The sequence below is a fragment of the Trichomycterus rosablanca genome, chromosome 24 (genome assembly GCF_030014385.1).
Source record: "Trichomycterus rosablanca isolate fTriRos1 chromosome 24, fTriRos1.hap1, whole genome shotgun sequence".
Taxonomy (NCBI): domain Eukaryota; kingdom Metazoa; phylum Chordata; class Actinopteri; order Siluriformes; family Trichomycteridae; genus Trichomycterus; species Trichomycterus rosablanca.
The window spans coordinates 7,197,504-7,217,179 of NC_086011.1; the positions used below are offsets into that span (position 1 = coordinate 7,197,504).

At 42.2% G+C, this 19,676-nt stretch overlaps 1 protein-coding gene across 1 annotated transcript in view; it reads left to right on the forward strand.

Annotated features, from left to right (window-relative positions):
• Positions 1–19,676, forward strand: part of igsf21a (immunoglobin superfamily, member 21a) — a 318,346-nt gene that overhangs the window by 197,235 nt on the left and 101,435 nt on the right. The window contains exon 3 of the mRNA XM_062986439.1: positions 11,192–11,313. Within this exon, the coding sequence (XP_062842509.1) occupies positions 11,192–11,313 (122 nt within the window). The remainder of the gene's footprint in view (positions 1–11,191; positions 11,314–19,676) is intronic.

The following is a 19,676-nucleotide window of genomic DNA, read 5'->3' on the forward strand; positions in this document are numbered from 1 at the left end:
AATTACTGACTGTAGTCCATCTGTTTCTCTGCATGCTTGGTTAGCCACCTTTCATGCTGTTCTTCAATGGTCAGGACTCTCCCAAGACTACTACAAAGTAGGTATTATTTAGGTGGTGGATCATTCTCAGCACTGCACTGACACTGACATGGTGGTGGTGTGTTAGTGTGTGTTGTGCTGGTATGAGTGGATCAGACACAGCAGCGCTGATGGAGTGTTTAAACACCTCACTGTCACTGCTGGACTGAGAATAGTCCACCAACCAAAAATATCCATCCAACAGCACCCCTGATGAAAGTCTAGAAGATCTAGAAGAACAACTCAAACAGCAGCAATAGATGAGCGATCGTCTCTGACTTTACATCTACAAGGTGGACCAACTAGGTAGGAGTGTCTACTAGAGTGGACAGTGAGTAGACACGGTATTTAAAAACTCCAGCAGCGTTGCTGTGTCTGATCCACTCATACCAGCACAACACACACTAACACACACCATCTGCTCTGTAGGGGTCCTGTGGGGGTCTTGATCATTGAAGAATAGGGTGAAAGCAGGCTAAAAGAGTATGTAGAGAAACAGATGGACTATAGTCAGTAATTGTAGAACTATAAAGTGCTTCTATACGGTAAGTGGAGCTGGTAAAATGGACAGTGAGTGTAGCAACAAGGGAGTGGTTTTAATGTTATGGCTGATCAGGGTATCATGATATATGATCAAGCTGATCAAGGACAGCTGGATCACCACACGTCCCCATCGACACGTCTCCAATCTGCGGCTGCTTCTAATCACCAACAATTCCATATTGTGTATGGAGGCCCACATTAGGCGACCAATCCTGGATATCGCATATCTCAGCGGCAGTGCCAGACCCTAACCAACCCTCCCTCCCTCAAACACAACCTGAACATTGTGTTTGTGTGGATGCCCGGCACAGTCAGTGACCTTATTTATAGCTCTAGTTTTATGTTCCTGTTCTCAGTTTGTTTTTACCCCCGACAGCTCCCTACCTGTGTGTATGGCAAATTTAAAGACGACAAGGTTGGGGGGCAGCCAAACCATCTCCCCCATCTCTTTCTTTCCCATGCTTTTGGATGGATGTACTCTTTAATGCATGCTGCAGCCAGGCATAAACTACAGTATGTTTGCTCAGTCCCAGTGTTTTGCCAGTAAATTATCGCCAAAACTTAACAAAACTAACACATCCAACATGCTTGCTGTCCCCCATGGTGACTTCAGTCGTTTATCTGCGTGAGGTGTGATCACTACTTCATTCCTTACCGGCTCCTGTCGTCAGAGAGACATGGTCTGCAGGGACGCATGTCATTTCGTGTAGCGATCTGGATCTATTTTAATTAAGACCTGGCATTCATTAAGAAATACTCAACATGAACAAGACGGCTGATTATCTTCTGCACTGCTCCAGTACTAGGAAAAAAATGGTTATGAATCTGAATTCTTGCATTATTCACTCATAATATGTGGTTCGATCTTTACGTAAGTCCTATTAATAGAGAATTAAGGTTCTGCCTGTGCTTCTAACACATTTTTATGTCAACCTTAGTGTCAAATAACTGATAGAACCTTCTTATAACATCAATAATGGTCTGTGTAACTCCTGATCAGACTTGTACCACTGTGAGGAGGAATTTTAGACCATTCTGAGCATATCTAGCCCCCATTTTTTAATGTGCATTTTCCACAATTGCAGAAGTGACTTCCAGTTGTGACTGTATACCAGCCTGGCAGTCATGGGGCCTGAACCTGCAACCTTCTGATTACAAGTCCAGTACTTTAATCACTGAGCTTCCACTGTTTAATAAGGAACCTGTTTGGATTTTTCTCCCTCACGACACAGCCAATTGAATAGACATTGAATAGACATTGGCACACAGTCGGTCGATAGGTCTGCAGGCACCCCAATGTTGTTTTTGTGTTGCACCATCCAACATGTTTTGGTATCCAATAATGACTCACTACACTGGCAAACTTTGTGAACAAGATTTGTTGCCCAATTGCAAGACTGAATGATGCCCAAACCCTGAACCTATGATGCGCCCTCCACCAAACTTTACAGCTAGGATGATGTTTTGATAATGCAGTGTGAATCCAGAGGGAATTGGAACTGTGGTGACACCAAACAAATGAGAGCTTCCTGATTGGTAGTTGCAGCTGCTGATGATGTCATGTGATCCTCCAGAATTCAATGCTAGCTTTACTTCTTTTCTTGGATGTTTGATTTGCAAATGTTACACAATGTACCTGTGGGACAAAATGCTATCACATTTGCCAACATACATAGATCAGGCAAAGCATTATGACAACCTACCTTCCTACTATTGTGTTGGTCCCCCTTTTGCTGCCACAACAGCCCTGGAACTGCAATGCACTGTGTATTCTGACACCTTTCTATCAGAACCAGCATTAACTTCTTCAGCAATTTGAGCTACAGTAGCTTGTCTGTTCAGCCTTCGCTCCCCACGTGCATCAATGAGCCCTGGCCGCCCATGACCCTGTCGCCGGTTTACCACTGTTCCTTCCTTGGACCACTGTTGATAGATACTGACCACTGCAGACCGGGAACACCCCACAAGAGCTGCAGTTTTGGAGATGCTCTGACCCAGTTGTCTAGCCATCACAATTTGGCCCTTGTCAAACTCGCTCTCTCTTATGCTTGCCCATTTTTCCTGCTTTTAACACATCAACTTTGAGGATAAAATGTTCACTTGTTGCGTAATATATCCCACCTACTAACAGGTGCTGTGATGAAGAGATAATCAGTGTTATTCAATTCACCTGTGGTGGGTGTACTTCAGGATTAACTGCTAGCACCGGCTATCAAGACAGCAGGACGGAACTTTAGCGGACGTTGACATGTACCATACCAAGAGACTTTTAACAACAGTCTGACATTGGATGTTAAAACTTACCAACCTTCAGGGAGAAGGATTTAATGTTTGTGTTTACCAACACTTCAGGACTGAATGTTAGACTAATACCCAATTGGGCATGATGAGCACTTTGCCTTTCCATTTTTTCCATTTCCTTTTTTTTTAAGTGATGTCAAAAAGCCATGCTCTACCTTCTTTCCTTTTATGGACCTTTTAAAGCCTTTAAACCAGACAAGCTGAATAGCAGCCGGCATCAAGCTAATGGGTAAACACAATGTACCGAGCACGCGCTTGCTTTTAGCTACTGACCTTTGTGGCATTTCCTCCTTGTAAACTCGCCGTGAGATGCCGCAAAGCTCCCGGCGAGTCTGCGTCCTCGAGCCGAACGCTTAAGGAGTCGAGCAGATGGCCGTAATAAAAGTTGTGTCTGAGCAACCATGCCAAAGTGTTCCTTGGCCAAAGTGGTGTCAGTGATGGAGCAGCCAAATGAGCACTTTTGAGGGGTTAGGGTATATCCTTTACTCTCAGAACTTTATTTTAAGGACCATTTGAGTGAAGTGACATCTGCAGTATGCCATCTGCTCAAAGTACAGTTTCTTTCACTGTATCATCATGTTGTATGTGTCATATGCTGTTAGTGAGGTCATGCGTCCCAGGATTGTCTGTGACACTGCAGTAGGTGTAAAATACTACATGTTTTTGGCAAATGATGATTCATTCATTACTCAGGCTAATAAGGTAGTCTGCCACCACTAAGACCTGGTTTCAAGGACAATGGGACCACCGGCCTGATCATGTGATTAGACTCAGTTGGCAATGTCTAAAGGAGCAAGCTGTTGCCTAGTGGTGTTTGGCCCTTGAGCAAGGCCCCTGACCTTCAATTGCTCAGACAGTATACTGTAACTGTATTGCTTTGGATAAAAGGCATCTGCTAAATACCAATAATCTAAATGCAAAGGAATAGCAGTGACTCCTACTTGAGTGATAGAGGAATAAAGAGGGCATAGTGTGATCATCCATAAGTTTTAAGGCTCTCAATGAGAACATCTGTCAGTGGAGGGGTATGCCAGCCTGTTGCCCTCATTGGCTAGCATTGGACAGACTTATTTTTATTACAAACTAGAGAAGGTCCTCTCTTATTACAGAATGACTCAAGCTGTTGCCTAGTGGTTAAGATACCAGACTAGTAATCAAACGGTTGCTGGTTTAAGCCCAACCACTGCCAGGTTGCTGCTGTTGGGCCCTTAAGCAAGGCCTTTGATCTTCAATTGCTCAGACTGTATATTGTAACTGTATTGCTTTATATAAAAAGCATCTGCTAAATACCGATAATCTATATGCAATGGAGCAGCAGTGACTCCTACTTGAGTAATAGAGGAATAAAGAAGGCATAGTGTGATCATCCATACGTATTAAGGCTCTCAGTGAGAACACTTGTCAGAGAAGGGTATGCCAGCCTGTTGCCCTCATTGGCTAGCATTAGGCAGATCCATCAAATCTCAATGGAGCCCAAGTTCCTTTTTGCAATTTTCTTAACTTAATGTCTCTGTAGTTAGTCTATAAGCTAATCATTAATTTGTAGCTTATGCTATAAGCCATATCGTGTCCGTGGGCCAAGATAAGCTGTGTTATTTTGTGTATTTCAGTACCAGGTACTGTCCCTTGAGGTTTCCTTTTTTGTCCATATAGGTGCAAGTCCACTTAATTTCACACTTGAAGGAAACATTTCACCAGGTACAGCGACCACAGCTAAATTAATTAAACAAGTCTGGTCTCTAGTTACTTGGCGCTGGTGCGTACTGGGTAAATATTACCTCCTGCCCTCAAATCGCTAAGTCTGTGTGTTCATTTTGTTCCTAATTCCTTTGTGTGCAGACTTTAAGCAATTATAATTTGATGTGCCTTCTGGTTTGCTTAAGCTAGCTGTAGGCATGCAGCGTGTTTCTCCAGAGGTTTGCCCGGGGGCCGGGGTTACTGGGGCTGTTCCGTGCAGAATTTCGGGGGCTGGCGTGAATTCTGTGGAGAAATCAGAACTTTCCTGGTGGGATTTAGCACATTTTTCTGAAGGTGTGGTATGTAGCACAAGAGAAATCTTGCTGAGCTTCTTTCTTTCTTTACAGCCTCTAAGAACAAGGTGATGTAAAGCTTGCTTGAATGTGGACAGTGGGACCCAAATGCCATCCATGTTTCAGTAGCTTCAGGTTCATTGGATTGCATTACATCTAACCATTCAGACAGTGTTTTCTCTTAGTTTAAAGTGACAGTTTGGGTTTTTGTCTTCACCTTGGATAGAGACCACTGATCCATGTACTTCATAATGCTTGCAATCAACCTAGAGGGATGGTGTTCTCTAGTTCCAGCATGACTGTCACTATACACAAATCGAGGCCAATAGACATGATTGAGAAGTTTGGTGTGGAGGAACACCAGTAAACACTGATTGGGAGCTAAACCTTCTTGTGCAGCATTAGTGCCCAAGCTTTCAAAAGGTCTGAAATAATAATAACAATAATCTTTATTTATTTAGCGCCTTTCACAATCTCAAGGTCTCTTTACAAACAGAGGTACATTACATTATAGAAAATAATAGAAAACTACGAGACAGAAAAAGGACGAATACTGTTTGAAAAGGAAAGTCTTTAAAAGAGAAACACATGTACAGTCACAAAGAGTTTGGAACAAGGAGCACAAGAGCTTTGGGGCTGCAGCACCGATACCCTATTTCCACCGACGCAAATGCGGCTCTGTTCTGGTTCGCGAACCTGATTTTGAACCGGTTCCGTGTGTTTCCACCAAAAAAAAAGAAGCATTTTAAGGATTCAGAACACAGAGCTGCATAAACACCACACGTGAAATAAATACAGCTTAACACAGATACATGTGGAGCTTTTAGACTGGATTTGATGGTTATTTCACACAGATGGATGTTCGTGTCGTGGAACTTTAGTGATGTTTTATGGCTCAAGCCGAGCGCTGAGCAAATCGGCTATTTGCACCGAGGGTCGCGGTGACAGCGAAGCGCGAAACGCTTCTCACATCAATGAACTAAAGAAAACAACAACAGCGATAAACACGTCACGTCTTCTTATCACCGATAGTTGAGTGATGCTTTTTGCATAAAAACGAACATCTGTAACAACAGCACAAATGCTCTCAGGTAACCTACACGCTCCATCATCATGTTACTACTCTTTACTTTCGTTGTGTAATGCCCACCGTTGATGACGCAGGCTTGGTTCTCAAAAACTGGTGGAAACGTGGGTCAGTTCACTACAAAGCACCAAGGTTCGAAGAAACCTGAACAGAACAGGTTCAAGAACCATGGTTCTTTTGGTTAAAAAGCGCTATCAAAGATCTGCCACCCATTGAGGAGAGCCTAGTATAAGGAACAGTGAGAAACCTTCCATCAGAGGAACTCATTGAGAAATGGAATGGACACAAATTCTCAGATAACCCACAACAAACCAAGGAAATGACGAAGTGATTTTATCACAGTTGATGAATAAATGAATGAATGCCTTTATTGTCATTGTATTCAACCTCTTGGAAACAAAAACACACACTGTCAAGTACACATTAAAACTGTGGCAGTTCCAGCCTAGCGGCTAAGGTACTGGACTAGTGATCAGAAGGTTGCTGGTTCAAGCCCCACCACTACCAGGTTTCTGCTGTTGGGCCCCTGAGCAAGACTCTTAAACCTCAATTGCTCAGACTGTATACTGTCACAGTACTAATATGGCTTAAAGGAAATACACTCAGTAATCAGCAAGGGTGTCCACATAAACCGATCAGCCATAACATTAAAACCACCTCCTTGTTTCTACACTCACTGTCCATTTTGTCAGCTCCACTTGCCATATAGAAGCACTTTGTAGATCTACAATTACTGACTGTAGTCCATCTGTTCCTCTGCATGCTTTGTTAGCCCCCTTTCATGCTGTTCTTCAATAGTCAGGACTCGCCCAGGACCACCACAGAGCAGGTATTATTTAGGTGGTGGATCATTCTCAGCACTGCACTGACACTGACATGGTGGTGGTGTGTTAGTGTGTGTTGTGATGGTATGAGTGAATAAGACACAGAAATGCTGATGGACACCTCACTGTCACTGCTGGACTGAGAACAAACCAACAACCAAAAAAATATCCAGCCAACAGCGCCCTGTGGGCAGCGTCCTGTGACCACTGATGAAGGTCTAGAAGATGACCGACTCAAACAGCAGCAATAGATGAGCGATCGTCTCTGACTTTACATCTACAAGATAAACCAACTAGGTAGGAGTGTCTAATAGAGTGGACAGTGAGTGGACACGGTATTTAAAAACTCCAGCAGTGCCGCTGTGTCTGATCCACTCATACCAGCACAACACACACTAACACACCACCACCATGTCAGTGTCACTACAGTGATGAGAATGATCCACCATCTAAATAATACCTGCTCTGTAGTGGTCCTGTGGGGGTCCAGACCATATGGTAAGTGGAGCTGATAAAATGGACAGTGAGTGTAGAAACAAGGAGGTGGTTTTAATGTTACGGCTGATCAGTGTATATAAATACACAATTACAGAACATGCGCTAGGTATGTCAATCACCATGCAAGGCCCATAAAGACATGGTTCGGTGACTTGTGGACGAACTCTGACCTCAACCCCACTAAACACCTTAGAGATGATAATAAATTAAAATGTTAATTGAGATACATGCCTTCTGGTTCAGTGCCTGATCTCACAAATGGACTTTAGACATACATTTCCACAGAGAAAAAGAGATCAATGCCTATGGTTATGAAATGGGATGTCCAACAAGCTTATGGTTAGGTGTCCACAAACTTTAGTCTCTGTAAATATGAGAGAAAATGAAGGTTGCATTGCAGAACGATGTTCTACTTGCCTGTCAAATCTATCTATCTATCTATCTATCTATCTATCTATCTATCTATCTATCTATCTATCTATCTATCTATCTATCTATCTATCTATCACTATATGGACAAAAGTATTGGGACACCCCTTGTGCACGTGGCAAGCTCTATAATGACATGAAGAAAAGCTTTGTTTAAAGAAATTGACCTCAGTTCCACTAAACAGCTTTGTGGGAATTTGTGCTCATTCAGTCAAAGCATCAATTCATTCCAGACATACTTCTCACAGACGTAATTCTTAGGAGGAGCAGTTAACATCTCCCTGTCTGTCTATCAGCGTGATTCTTAAAATCCCATTTCAGATTACCATCGCTAACTCTGTTTATGGCCAAACGATGTGTTTACAGCAGTGAAGCATCAAAATGATAGCAGGGAAAAATCTCATCCTATCGAGGGACTTCCAGTCTCATTCAACGATCCTTTACCTTCAAATCGAGCGCTGACAATCCCATTAAAATCCTGCCACAGTTGCCCATTTTCTCTGTCTGTCTCTTAATAAGTTTGAAAGGAGCTCGCAATCATTCAGATGCTGAGCAGACTTTTTTCCCCTGCGGACATTAAGAGATAAGAAAGGTGTTCTACAGTTCCTCGTGTTTGTCAGGAAAGAAAGAGACTAAATGTGTGAACGGTGCCTTGAATTCCCCTCACCTTCTTTGTATCTCATTGCAATTCATTACCTCCTAAAAGCCGTGGGCTGTTTAGCCAGCAGCAAATTCCAGCTGAAGCAGCATGATTAGCTCACTTTGTTAAACTATTCAACGTGCCTAATGTTATGTAAGTAGCTGCTTGGAGGTTTCATCATGCCTAAACTATTTCCTCTGAGGCACTTGCTCTTTACTGAATAGACCAATAGAGCTTAATGGATCAATGAAGTAATTGAAAGCTTGACTGCTAACGTTTCCTGGAGGCAAAGCTTTTCTATTTTTATATCATTATATAATAACTTAAATACATGAATATGAATGTATATAAAATGTGTTAATTATTTATTTTAATTATATATTCATATAAAAAACTAACAAAAATATACATTTATTTATTATTTTTATAATTAATAATTACCCAAAAAGTTAACTATTAAATAAAAATCAACAATAAAAATGTAGTTTTACATTATGAACTTTTTTTTTGTAAATATATGCTAATTATTATTATTATTAAGTAGCAATTATTTAAAAGAATAATACAATTAATTACCCAATAAGTTAACTATTAAATAAAAATAAACAATAAAAATACAGTTTTACATTATGAACTTTTTTTTGTACATATATGCTTATTATTATTATTATTAATATTATTATTATTATAAAGTAGCAATTATTTAAAAGAATAAAACAATTAATCACCCAATAAGTTAACTACTAAATAAAAAGCAACAGTAAAAATGTCATTTTACATTATGAACTTTTTTTGTAAATATATGCTAATTATTATTATTATTATTATTATTATTATTATTATTATGTAGCAATTATTTAAAAGAATAATACAATTAATAATAATAATAATAATAATAATAATAAATAATTAAAGAATTGGCCTAATTAATTATCACCCAATAAGTTAATTATTAAATAAAAAGGAACAATAACAATATCTTGTTTTACATTAACTTTTAAATTTTTGTAAATGTGCCAATTATTATTAAATAAGTAACAATTATTTAAAAAATATAAAATGAATAATAATAATAATAACAATAATAACAACAATAATAATAATTATGTATATATACAGTAGACCCTTGATATTGTTTTATATCCTTTGACAAAAAGGATTTATATCTTGAAGTTTGATCTTAAAATTCCCAGAACATCCTTGATTAGTTTTTGTCCTGATAATGCCGTGTAGAATGTGGCCTCCTGCGTCTATCTGCCCAAACTACGTCCTCTTGATTCAAACTGCAGCAGGTGGATTTTAATCGGGTTGTACACATAATTGAAACCCCCCTAGTAATATGTAATGGAATTCAGAGATTTACGTTTTTAAATTGTCATTTTGGATGATTAAGTGTAAATGAATGCCCAACTAAATCCATTCAGAATTACAGGGGTTGGACAAAATAACTGAAACACCTGGTTTTAGACCACAATAATTTATTAGTATGGTGTAGGGCCTCCTTTTGCAGCCAATACAGCGTCAATTCGTCTTGGAAATGACATATACAAGTCCTGCACAGTGGTCAGAGGGATTTTAAGCCATTCTTCTTGCAGGATAGTGGCCAGGTCACTACGTGATGCTGGTGGAGGAAAACGTTTCCTGACTCGCTTCTCCAAAACACCTCAAAGTGGCTCAATAATATTTAGATCTGGTGACTGTGCAGGCCATGGGAGATGTTCAACTTCACTTTCATGTTCATCAAACCAATCTTTCACCAGTCTTGCTGTGTGTATTGGTGCATTGTCATCCTGATACACGGCACCGCCATTGGATGCACATGGTCCTCCAGAATGGTTCGGTAGTCCTTGGCAGTGACGCGCCCATCTAGCACAAGTATTGGGCCAAGGGAATGCCATGATATGGCAGCCCAAACCATCACTGATCCACCCCCATGCTTCACTCTGGGCATGCAACAGTCTGGGTGGTACGCTTCTTTGGGGCTTCTCCACACCGTAACTCTCCCGGATGTGGGGAAAACAGTAAAGGTGGACTCATCAGAGAACAATACATGTTTCACATTGTCCACAGCCCAAGATTTGCGCTCCTTGCACCATTGAAACCGACGTTTGGCATTGGCACGAGTGACCAAAGGTTTGGCTATAGCAGCCCGGCCGTGTATATTGACCCTGTGGAGCTCCCGACGGACAGTTCTGGTGGAAACAGAAGAGTTGAGGTGCACATTTAATTCTGCCGTGATTTGGGCAGCCGTGGTTTTATGTTTTTTGGATACAATCCGGGTTAGCACCCGAACATCCCTTTCAGACAGCTTCCTCTTGCGTCCACAGTTAATCCTGTTGGATGTGGTTTGTCCTTCTTGGTGGTATGCTGACATTACCCTGGATACCGTGGCTCTTGATACATCACAAAGACTTGCTGTCTTGGTCACAGATGCGCCAGCAAGACGTGCACCAACAATTTGTCCTCTTTTGAACTCTGGTATGTCACCCATAATGTTGTGTGCATTGCAATATTTTGAGCAACTGTGCTCTTACCCTGCTAATTGAACCTTCACACTCTGCTCTTACTGGTGCAATGTGCAATTAATGAAGATTGGCCACCAGACTGGTCCAATTTAGCCATGAAACCTCCCACACTAAAATGACAGGTGTTTCAGTTATTTTGTCCAACCCCTGTAAATCTACAACACAGTCCAAAGGGGGTCTGAATATTTCCTGAATACACTGCGAGTCCTTAATCAATGTTTCCTCTTTTCTGACAGGTCACAGATGGCGGCACCATTAAACAGAAGATTTTTACATATGATGCCATGTTCAATACCAACTTCTCCCACATGGAGGACTACCGCAGGCGAGAAGACTTGGTTTACCAGTCAACAGTTAGGTAAGATGCATGTTGAACTATAGATCCATTTTTTTATACTCCAGTATTATGAGGACATCATGGGTGTGTTCGAAAAGCTAGTGAGCTCTCTACGTAGACAGCATTTTACGTCATCCTACGTGCGCTCCCGAGAATGAGGCTGTTCGAAATCCTAGATGCCTTAATATGCTGTCTAGTGAGGCATCTTAAAATTTCTATGTTATTTTGACTCAAGAACGAGTGAGCATCGGAAGCGTCCTTAGTGAAAAAAAATGGCTGATGGTGCGGAGAAACGAATTATTACGAGTTATTTTCAAATGTAAATAAATTATTATTGGATTTTTAACTTGTATAAACTTGCACAAGTGTTTCAATTTGCAAGTTCGGGTTTGTCAGTGAATTTAACCGTTTTCGGTACACGAAGGGAGATGTTAGGTGACATGCTAGCGCGCTGTGCCACCCCATCCTTGAATGGCAAGATGCTAAATGCTAAATGCGAAACCCGATGTAATCGCTGTCTAAGTAGCGTGTTCGAATAACCTGCCTTATAAGTCACTGACTTATTAGAATCCTCTCTAAAGAGGCAGCTGCCTATGTAGGCAGTAAGACAGCACGGCAGCTCTCTAGGTTTTCGAACACACCCCATATTAGTTTTCCAGAAGCAGTAATATGAGGAGATCTCATTGTTGAAATTGTATATTTATTGCCTGCTGTCATGTCATTTTAACCTGCATTTAACCCCAAGCTATATACAGTGACATTGCTAAAGGATAGGGAAGGTATGGGAGGTTATGGAATTGAATTGCGCCTCAGACACCAGAGTACAGAAATGTCAAATAACAAAAGCAGAATCCTAAAAGGGGAAAAAACAACCCCAAAAAAGACTGATTGATGAATGATTAACATTTGATTAGCAGATTCTGCAGCAACCCAAGGTAGAAATTAGACGATAATTTACGATGCATTTTGAGATGCATTTTTACAGCCTCTCATTCATACTGTACTCCACATCTGCCAGGCAAAGGCCGAGACATCCACACAGTCTGTTTACGACCACAGAAGAAAGAAAGACAGAGACATCTAGTGAAGAATAAGCTGACTACAGCCCAAATCCAAATCCAAATTCATCCCCTTTAATTCCTCTCTCTCAGCTGCCTAATGGCCCACTGTTTCACACTTACTGCTCAGGTGGCTGCTTTTTTCATTATCTTCCCTACTTTGCCTTCTCCGAAAATTAGGACACGCCACGTATACATGTGTAAACACACACACGCGACTGAACACTACCACCCAGTAGGAAGTAAATTGACTGGCACACTACAAGAAGCAGCGGGGGACCACCTGCACTGACCTCTTAGTCTCATATAATGCTCAGCATGAAGAAGTCAAGCAGTGAGCCAGTCAGCTTTTTGCTTTCTCTTTTCTCTCTCTAATACACACACACACACACGAACACACATGAACACACACACACAATACTCCAAAATCCTTTGGCTGCAGCCACTAAAATCACAAGCATCAGATGGAAATCAAAGGATAAGAGAGATATCTACAGTATATAAGGTCAAAATGTACGTGCACACCACTTCTAAATATGTGTCACTTCTAAATAAAGTGCCACAGTTCACGACAGTCATTAAATTACTCTCATTAATTGAATGACAGAATACATAGAAGCTACAATACACAGCACAGCTACCTTTATAGTTGAATGTAAACCTAGAACATCCAGCGATGGTGCGAGGCTCCACCTCAAATACAAAAATACTCATTTATGTTTTGACATACCCGCTCCCCGCATCGGAAAAGATTTGCATATTTCTCCCTCTACAGTGCATAATATCATTCAAGCAATCGGGAGGATATTCATTGCATGAAGGCCAAAGGCGCAAGCTGAAGCTGAACGCTTGTGATCTTCGATCCCCCAATAGCTGATATAACCACATGGGCAAGGGATTACTTTGGCATCCCTTTGTTACATTCACAAATGCCACTTAAACCTTTACTGTGCAAAAAAGAAGCCTTATGTTAACCATGTCCTGAAACGTGCCGACTTCTCTGGGCTCTGAGGCATCTAGGATGGACCATCACACAGTGGAAACGTGTATTGTGGTCAGATGAATCAGCATTCCAGGTCTTTTTTGGGAAAAAAATGGTAATTTACACTTCTGTGATGGCAGCATTAATGCAGAAAAGTACATTGAGATCTTAGAGCAACACATGCTGCCTTCAAGACGTCCATGCATTTTTCAACAAGACGATGCAAAACCACATGCTGCACACATTACAAAGGCATGGCTGCGAAAGAAGAGGGTACGGGTACTGGACTGGCCTGCCTGCAGTCCTGATCTGTCCCCAATACAGAGTGTGTGGAGGATTTTGAAAGGAAAAATGCTGTGGAACATCTTAAGACGTGACAAAATAAAAGCTGAAACGCTACATCACTTGGTATCCTCGGTGCCAAAACGTCTTTTAAGTGTGGTGAAAAGGAATGGCAGCATTACAAAGTGGTAAATGATTTACTGTCCCAACTTTTTTTGGAATGTGTTGCAGGCCTGAAATGCAGGAATGGATGCTTATTGATAAATGAAATAAAGTTGAGCAGACAAAACATGGAACATCTCAGGTTTGTCCTGTCTGCAATCAAATAAAAAAAGTCAAAGTAAATGTAAGAAACTGTGTTTTGTTTTTTTATTATTTGCATTTTCCATGCTGTCCCAACTTTTTCTGATTTGGGGTTGTATGATAATGAGGCTGGTTTCAATTAAAATAGTGGTTGAAATAATGGTGTGCTGGTGCTTCATGAAATGAAAATACATTTTAAACAAAACAACGGACCTGAAAATCGTTTGGTGTGTACTGGCCTTCACGCTCAATCCATCATCATGTGTTTCTCAGTCACCTCACCTGTCCTTGTCTTGTGCGACGTTCGAAATCAAAAAGAACAGCATGGCACCTTGCTGAACACTCCTTTCAGCCGATTTGGCACCATCACAATCGGTTTCCTGACAGAACCCGAGGTGTCAAACGAGACACTTTCTCTTCAATTTACACAGCGGTTCAAAATAAACATCCTCGCCTCTTAACGAATCCATCTTCAGTAAAGACGCTTCAAAAACCCATTCCATCGGATTTAAATATTTTAAGCGGCCGTAACGTCCGGAGCTTTGTGTTTCTTTCTTCTTCAGTCGTGGTGACAGCTAAGCTCTTTGCACCTGAGCTGCCGGCGTGGAAGGATTGTGGTTCAGAGCTCTGGCTGTCACTCAGATACAAAGCCATTCTTCAGAACTCGTTCCCCCTTTGCCCTCCACGTCCTACCTGGTTCTCTATCAGTCCGTACGGACACCTTGTTTTTCCACCTGCTCCTCGGAGACGGAGCTGCTTATGGCGAATTATTCATCTCTCAACTCTTAACAACGGTGATCCAGAACGTCAGACCCCTCCAGGCTGCCTTCGGGGAAAAAGACGTCGGTTCGGTATGAAGTCCTCGGAGTCACGTACTTCCAGGTCTTTCAGGTGACTCCTCAGAGGAGATGATGAGACGGAGAGTGATAAAATATGCCGCAAGTCATTGGTTTGTGTGAAGTGAGCTCTCTTAAGATTAAATGGACTATAATCATCACGACTGTATTGTCTACAGGTATGTGGACACCTGACCATGAGCCATCATGAGCATTAATATTGTCCAGCAGCTGCACAGCCTACGCTCTTCTGGATTGGTTTTCTATAGTCTATAGTTTCTAAAGCATTTGTAAGGTCGGACATTGATGTTGGACGAGAAGACTCATCAGTCAACATTCCAGTATGTCAAGAAAGGGGTTCATTGGGGGTTTAGGGTTCATCAGGGGTTCCAAATCAGGGCTTTATGCAAGTCACTAAGCCACTGTGTCGCCCGGTTTGTGAGAAGTGAGCTTTCTTAAGATGGACTATAATCATCACAACTGTATTGTCCACAGTTATGTGGACACTTGACCATTAGCTTGTTGGTCCCATAACCATGAGCATTGATATTGTCCTCTAGGCACACAGCCTCCACTCTTCTGGAATGGCTTCTATAGTCAATAGACTATCTGTAATTAATGTTGGATGAGAGGACTCATCAGTCAACATTCCAGTCTGTCAGAAAGGGGTTCACTTGGGGTTGAGGGGGTCAAGATCAGGGCTTTATGCGAATCACTGGAAATTCTGCAAACCAAAGTGACCAAACCATGTCTTTATGGACATGCTGGAACAGGAACGAGCCTCCAACAAACTGATATGGGGCTGAAACACCTGAAGTTGATCATTCGGAAAAGGGTGTCCACATAATTTTGAAATCAAGTTATTAGTGACTTTAATTATTTGATTTTAAGAATTTCATATATATTTATGATGGTGTTTCCGATCCCCATCGGTGCTTTTGGCTAATTGGGTGACAATGGTCCTTCAAAGTCTATGTGGTCATATTTATCACATTAGCATCATGGCAAGTTCACATTCAACAGTGATTTCCGACCTTGCCCTACACATACTTGAATCCTTTTACAATATTATGCACGGTAGACGGTGAAATACCTAAATTATTTCCCATCTTGCTTTCTTTCACTCAGCTCTGCTACCGGTCGGCTGGACACCCCTTAGCAGGCACAACTGGCAGTGCCTGCAACAGACAAATCTGGCTATTAGCCTGCTGGGTGGGAAAATACCGGACTACATTCACATTTTTCACCTTCATCCAGAGTGACTCACATTACAGTTACAGTATACAGTCTGAGCAATTGAGGGTTAAGAGCTCTGCTCAAGGGCCCAGCAGCAGCAACCTGGCAGTGGTGGGGATTAAACCAGCAAGCTTGTGATTACTAGCCCAGTATCTTAACCACTAGGCTACTGCTTGCCCTAAAAAACTAAAAAGGACAAAAAAAAAGTGGGTGGGGTCTTCGACAGGTATAAGGACCCTGGTTGGTAGCCCGAGGTGCCAATACAGACGCAGAGGAATGGGGAGCTCAGCGTGTGACTCTCCATGCGTGGGACTGGACTCATGCGAGAATCCACTGTAGTATGGGCAAATATGAAGGGGTTGTGGTCTGTGCAAGTGTCGGAGGGAGCGTGTGTCAGGGAAATATACCCTCTTTGGATGAGACTGGGGTCCCCAGCGAGTGGCTGCCACAGACAAATCTGGCCACTAGCCTGCTGGGTGGGAAAGGACCAGACTAACAAAGTTGGTGGGATCTTCGACACTGTGTAAGGACCCTGGTTGGTAGCCCGAGGTGCCAGTACAGACGTAGAGGAATGGGAAGATCAGGGGGTGACTCTCCATGTGCAGGACTGGCCTCATGGAAGAATCCTTTGAAGTATGGGCGAATAAGAAGGGGTCGGAGGGAGCGGGTGTCAGGGAAATATACCCTTCTCAGACATGATTAGGGTCCCCAACAACGGAATGTGGTGAACCACATCCTGTATTACTTGTTTTTCATTTATCCTTTTTGGATAACCAATCACGATGGTCTTACTTGTTACCAATTCACTTGTAACTTGATTAGTCTGTAATTTTTTACTTATATCTATTTTGCCCATCCCAGCCCATTACAATTTGGTAATATTTACTAAAATGTTACTAAATATTAATGAAGCTGCTCGGTGAAATTAAATGAGGTTTATACAAATCACAGGTTGTTAAAACCATTGAAATGAACCAAACAGGAATACTTCACTACGGTACTGTAAACACTCATCCACTCATAAATAACAGCCAAAACGAGAAGATTCAGATGAGTATTTAACAAACCATTTTCTAATTATATAAAATGATTTGCTCGGAATCTCAGAGCCCAGTTAGTGGCATCCTTTTAGTCTGAGTATGATTTATTCCTAATGGCTCTTTTATTAGTCTCTGATTAAGTGTATTTAGGTTTTAAAGCAGTCGTCGGGCTTTGACGAGGGCTGGCAGGATTGAACAGCGTTAACCAGCCTGCCGTTTTCTTTCTGACTTGATTAACAAACCTTGTGATAGCGCAGAAAACACAGGGGTAAGAGAATAACCAACAGATAGATAGAGAGAGAGAGTCCTGGATGCGGTGTCCTGAAGAACCTGAGAAACTGAAGTGAGCCGAGGTGAGATACAGCTTGAGTGCTTTGCAAGAGCAATGCCAAGCCTCCGACTGGTGCCAAAACCTTCATCAAGTCATCATAATCCAAAAAAAAGAGAAAAAAACATCATTAGTAGAGGCTAAAGTCATAGACATGTGCAGAATCTATTTCTATTCGTCACTCGGTGCTACTGTGGCAGCAGCAGGTCCATCGCAATTAGGCATGACATTGCCGTTCGGCATCTAGCGAATGCAAGTTATCGTGGGTTAGCGGAAAGGGGGCAGAAAAGAAGCGAGGACTAAGGGTGCCGTTAAACGTCATCAAAGGGTCTGTTCGAAAAACCTAGTGAGCTGCCTTGCTGCCTACTGCCTACCTAGGCAGCTGCCTAATTAGAGAGGACTTAGAGGATTAGAGAAGACATCAAACTTATAAGGCAGATCATTTGGATGCACTACTTAGCTTAGGAAGCGAAGCTGTGGTGACATAATTGCTAAAACAGTTAGCCTCAGGCTGTTGAAACCAAAGGGCTGAGGTGGCACAACCCGCTAGCATGCCCTCTGTGTCACTGACAAGCCAGAATATGCAAATCAATGACACTATACCTATTTGCATTTCACAATAACGTTAGTTGCTCCTCATCCATCCGCCATATGTTTGTTAGAAAAGTGGTGCCGCACTGAATGCTGGGATAGCCTTCACCGCTAAGGAAGCATCAGATGCTTCCTCGATACTCAGTCAGTACAATTAAGACACACCAGCACAGAGATTCTGAACTCCTTGGTCGCCACCGGTCAGCTGGGCGCCATCTACCGAGCATAATTGCCAGTGCCTGCAGCAGACACGTTTCTGCTAGGGCGGGATGACCGGACTATTTGGGGTGGGGTCTTCAAACGCTGTGTAAGGACCCTGATTAGCAAATATAGAGACACCTGTGCAAAATGCATGGGTGAAAAAGGGTTCCGCTAAGGGCTGCGTGCGGGTCTGAGGACGCGTGAGCAGCAATATATCCACCTCGACTGTAATCAAGGATCTCCCAGCAGCGGGAGACACATAGACTACGCTAAACTGGGAGAAAATGGTAGAAAATGCATAATAAAATAGGAAAAAAAGAATTACGGCACCTTAGTAGGCATCATTTTAAGGTATCTAAGAATTCGGACAGATCCCTAAGTTTTTGGACAGACCCAAAGTACTAATATGAGACGAACATGCATTCAAATATTTTCTTAAAGCATCCACATACATCTATGTTCATCTGTCATTTTCCTGTTTCACTTTTAAACTTGCGTTATAGCTCGGGGTGCTGAGAAATTGTGAGAATCAGCTTTTCCGATAGTCTAAATTGCTTATCGTTAAAATAAAGCTTAACGTGGTTTAATGTACTAAAACGATGACACAGAAACACTAAACTTCTCTTAATTATTACTGGTCTTGCTAAACTTTGTTCATATATATGTATGATGGCGTTTCCAATCCCCATCAGTGCTCTTGGCTGGTTGGGTGACGTGGTCTTCCAAAACCCACGTGGCCGTATTTATCACACTAGCATGACACCTTATTATTCAGCAGTGATTTCCGACCTTGCCTTTCACATCCTCAATTCTCTCACACAGCTCTGCTACCGGTCGGCTGGGCACCCACTAGCAGGCACAATTGGCAGTACTTGCAACAGACAAAATTGGCCAAAAGACTAAAAATAGTGGGTGGGGTCTTCGACGCTATGTATGGGCCCTGGTTAGGAGCCCGAGGTGAATCTGGGTTTAGTGTTCCTGTGTCGTTCTTTTAGTACCATGTTAAGCTGATTTTTAAACAATAAGCGGTTCAGACTCTCTGAAAAGCTGCTTCTCAACATTTTTCAGCACCCTGAGCTATAACACAAGTTTAAAAGTGAAACAGGAGGTAAACACAGCTAAACACAGATACATGTGGACGCTTTTCGAGTGAATTTGATGGTTATTCCACACAAATGCAGATTCGCCTCATGTTCGCCAGACGTGGAGGAAAGGGTAGATCAGCGTGCGACTCTCCATGCGTGGGACTGGCCTCACGCGAGAATCCACTGTAGTATGGGCGAGTATGAAAGGGTCGTGGTCTGTGCAAGTGTCAGAGTCACTTTTATCGCATCATATCAAACAGAGCAAAAGCGGTTTCGCCGCTTCTCATGTGAATGCGCCCTGAGAGAGACTAAACGTCGTCCACTGAGCACTTCTCCCCCCGTTTGGAAGGTTTAAAGCAGCTGGACTTTGTTAGTCAGCGTCAACAATGACTACGAGATGCCTCTGTGTGGAGGACGCCTCCGAGGACATGACGGCACACCG